General features: G+C 29.2%; 1 protein-coding gene across 1 annotated transcript in view; it reads right to left on the bottom strand.

Moving 5' to 3' along the window:
- The window catches only part of LOC107637620 (myb-related protein 330-like), a 4,572-nt gene continuing 2,616 nt past the window's right edge, over nucleotides 107-2,062 (bottom strand). The window contains exon 3 of the mRNA XM_016341017.2: nucleotides 107-1,313. Within this exon, the coding sequence (XP_016196503.2) occupies nucleotides 377-1,313 (937 nt within the window). The 3' untranslated portion in view covers nucleotides 107-376. The remainder of the gene's footprint in view (nucleotides 1,314-2,062) is intronic.

Here is a 2,062-nt window from a genome sequence, read left to right as displayed (position 1 = left end):
ATTAAATAAAATAAATTTATATTGTTGACTATCTAACATTGCTCCTGTAGATCAAAAGAACAGAAAAGCATATATATATAACAATCAAAACATTTTACCAAAATAGTACATTTAACTTGCAAGGATCGGATACATTTATTTATATATTGCTTTTGCTACAAAATTAAAACAATAACAACAATATCAAAAAAAAAAGAAATTAAAACAATAACAACTAATTAAATAACTAGGCACTTGCCTGTTATACATATCTTAGCTTACACCTTATAACAACCTCATGAACATGAAGCAAGATGAAATAACATGCATTACTATGAACAACATATATAACTCATCATATGAATTTTTCTTCCAACCCAAAACCCTAAAATCATAACTAATAATAATGATGAAAGGCAGTATTATTAACCTCATTGGTGGTGGTACCCCACAAGGAATTCATCATCAGCATTTGATCATCTTCAGTAGAAAGATCCCATTGATGATGATGATTATTATTATTGGATTGATGAGCCAAATCCCAATCATGCCACTGATGATAGTCACCAACTGAGGATGATGAACAACTATTATCATTGTTATTGTTGTTGTACCAATAATTATGTTCACTAATGGAGGCAGCAATATTATTATTATTCTTATGATTCTTGCTCTCTTCTTCTTCTTCTTCACTTGTTGTTCTTGTTGCTCCAATTGCATCCATATCCAAATCCATATCCATATCCATCATTTGGCCACACTCATCATCATCATAATAATAATTTCCATTAGGCTCCTCTTTAAGGGCTATATTGTTATTATTATTATTATTATTGACAAGCACCCCATTTTCAAACATTTGAGTAAGTCTCATAATTTCTTCATCTGGCCATTCATATGCTCCCAATAAACCCTCATCAAAATCTCCATTATTATTATTATTATTCATGAAGCTACTAGCAGGATTATTGTTGTTCCCCAACTCCATTTGGAAGTAAGCATCCATCATTGAAATTCCCTTGCCATCATCATCATCATGATCATGATGATCTCCTAAAATGTTGCAACAATTTTGGGAACTTGTTGTGATTGCTTCTCTTTTAGGCAATGAAGTCTTATTATTATTGTTGTTGTTTTCTTGAATTGTTGATGATCTTCTAGGTGCTGCTCTTCTCTTGGATGCAGCTTCATTAAGAGCAGCCATGTCAATTGGAGGAAGAGACTCATTGAGTGATCTCATGAAACAGTAAATCTTTCTTCTCAGATGAGAGTTCCAATAATTCTTTATCTCATTGTCTGTTCTTCCTGGTAAATGTCCTGCTATCACTGACCACCTACAACCAAATTCATTATTTTTTATAAACTTAATTACCCACCAAAATAATAATAAACTTTTTCTTCAATTCCTATAAAATTTTAAACTTCTGTATTTTGGTTATTATTGTTAATTTGTTACATTAAGTATATTACATCAACATTTGATCTTTTTGTTGCCCATGGTATTCTTTAGCCCGATAGGTTAAGAACTAATTTATCGCGAATCTGAGTTTCATTATTTAAGAGTCTGCTACTTCTGGCCAATTCTCAACACTTACTTAAGCAGACAAATGAACTAACTACTCAATTAATTCAAATTGGTCACATCAATATTTAATCAGTTAATTATGTCATTATTGTCATTACTTAATAAAACAAATTAATGTTAGGGGCTAAAAAGAAAAATTTATAGAGATGAAAAAATTGGTATTTTATGGTAGCAAAAACTTATTTAAACTTATTTTTAATTAAAAATCTTGTAATTCTATATTGATTTTGATATTTTTAATTTTAAATTTTTTAATAATAATGAATTCAAATAAAATAAGAGAATGGAAAAAATAACGGCCAATAGGATGACTATGAATTATACATACAATAATTGTAGGGACACTAAATTAAATTTGAATTTATTAAATGACGAATTTCATAAAATCCTACTGTATACAATCCATCATCGGTTAGTAACTTTTATTTCACGAGTACAATTCTTGTCCAATAATTTTGTTAAAATTAACAGGATGTTTAGAAATCTTATGAAACGGGT

Source organism: Arachis ipaensis, chromosome B04 (genome assembly GCF_000816755.2).
Source record: "Arachis ipaensis cultivar K30076 chromosome B04, Araip1.1, whole genome shotgun sequence".
NCBI lineage: Eukaryota > Viridiplantae > Streptophyta > Magnoliopsida > Fabales > Fabaceae > Arachis > Arachis ipaensis.
Note: the sequence above shows the minus strand (reverse complement) of the source record. Positions and strands in the feature narration are given on the sequence as shown.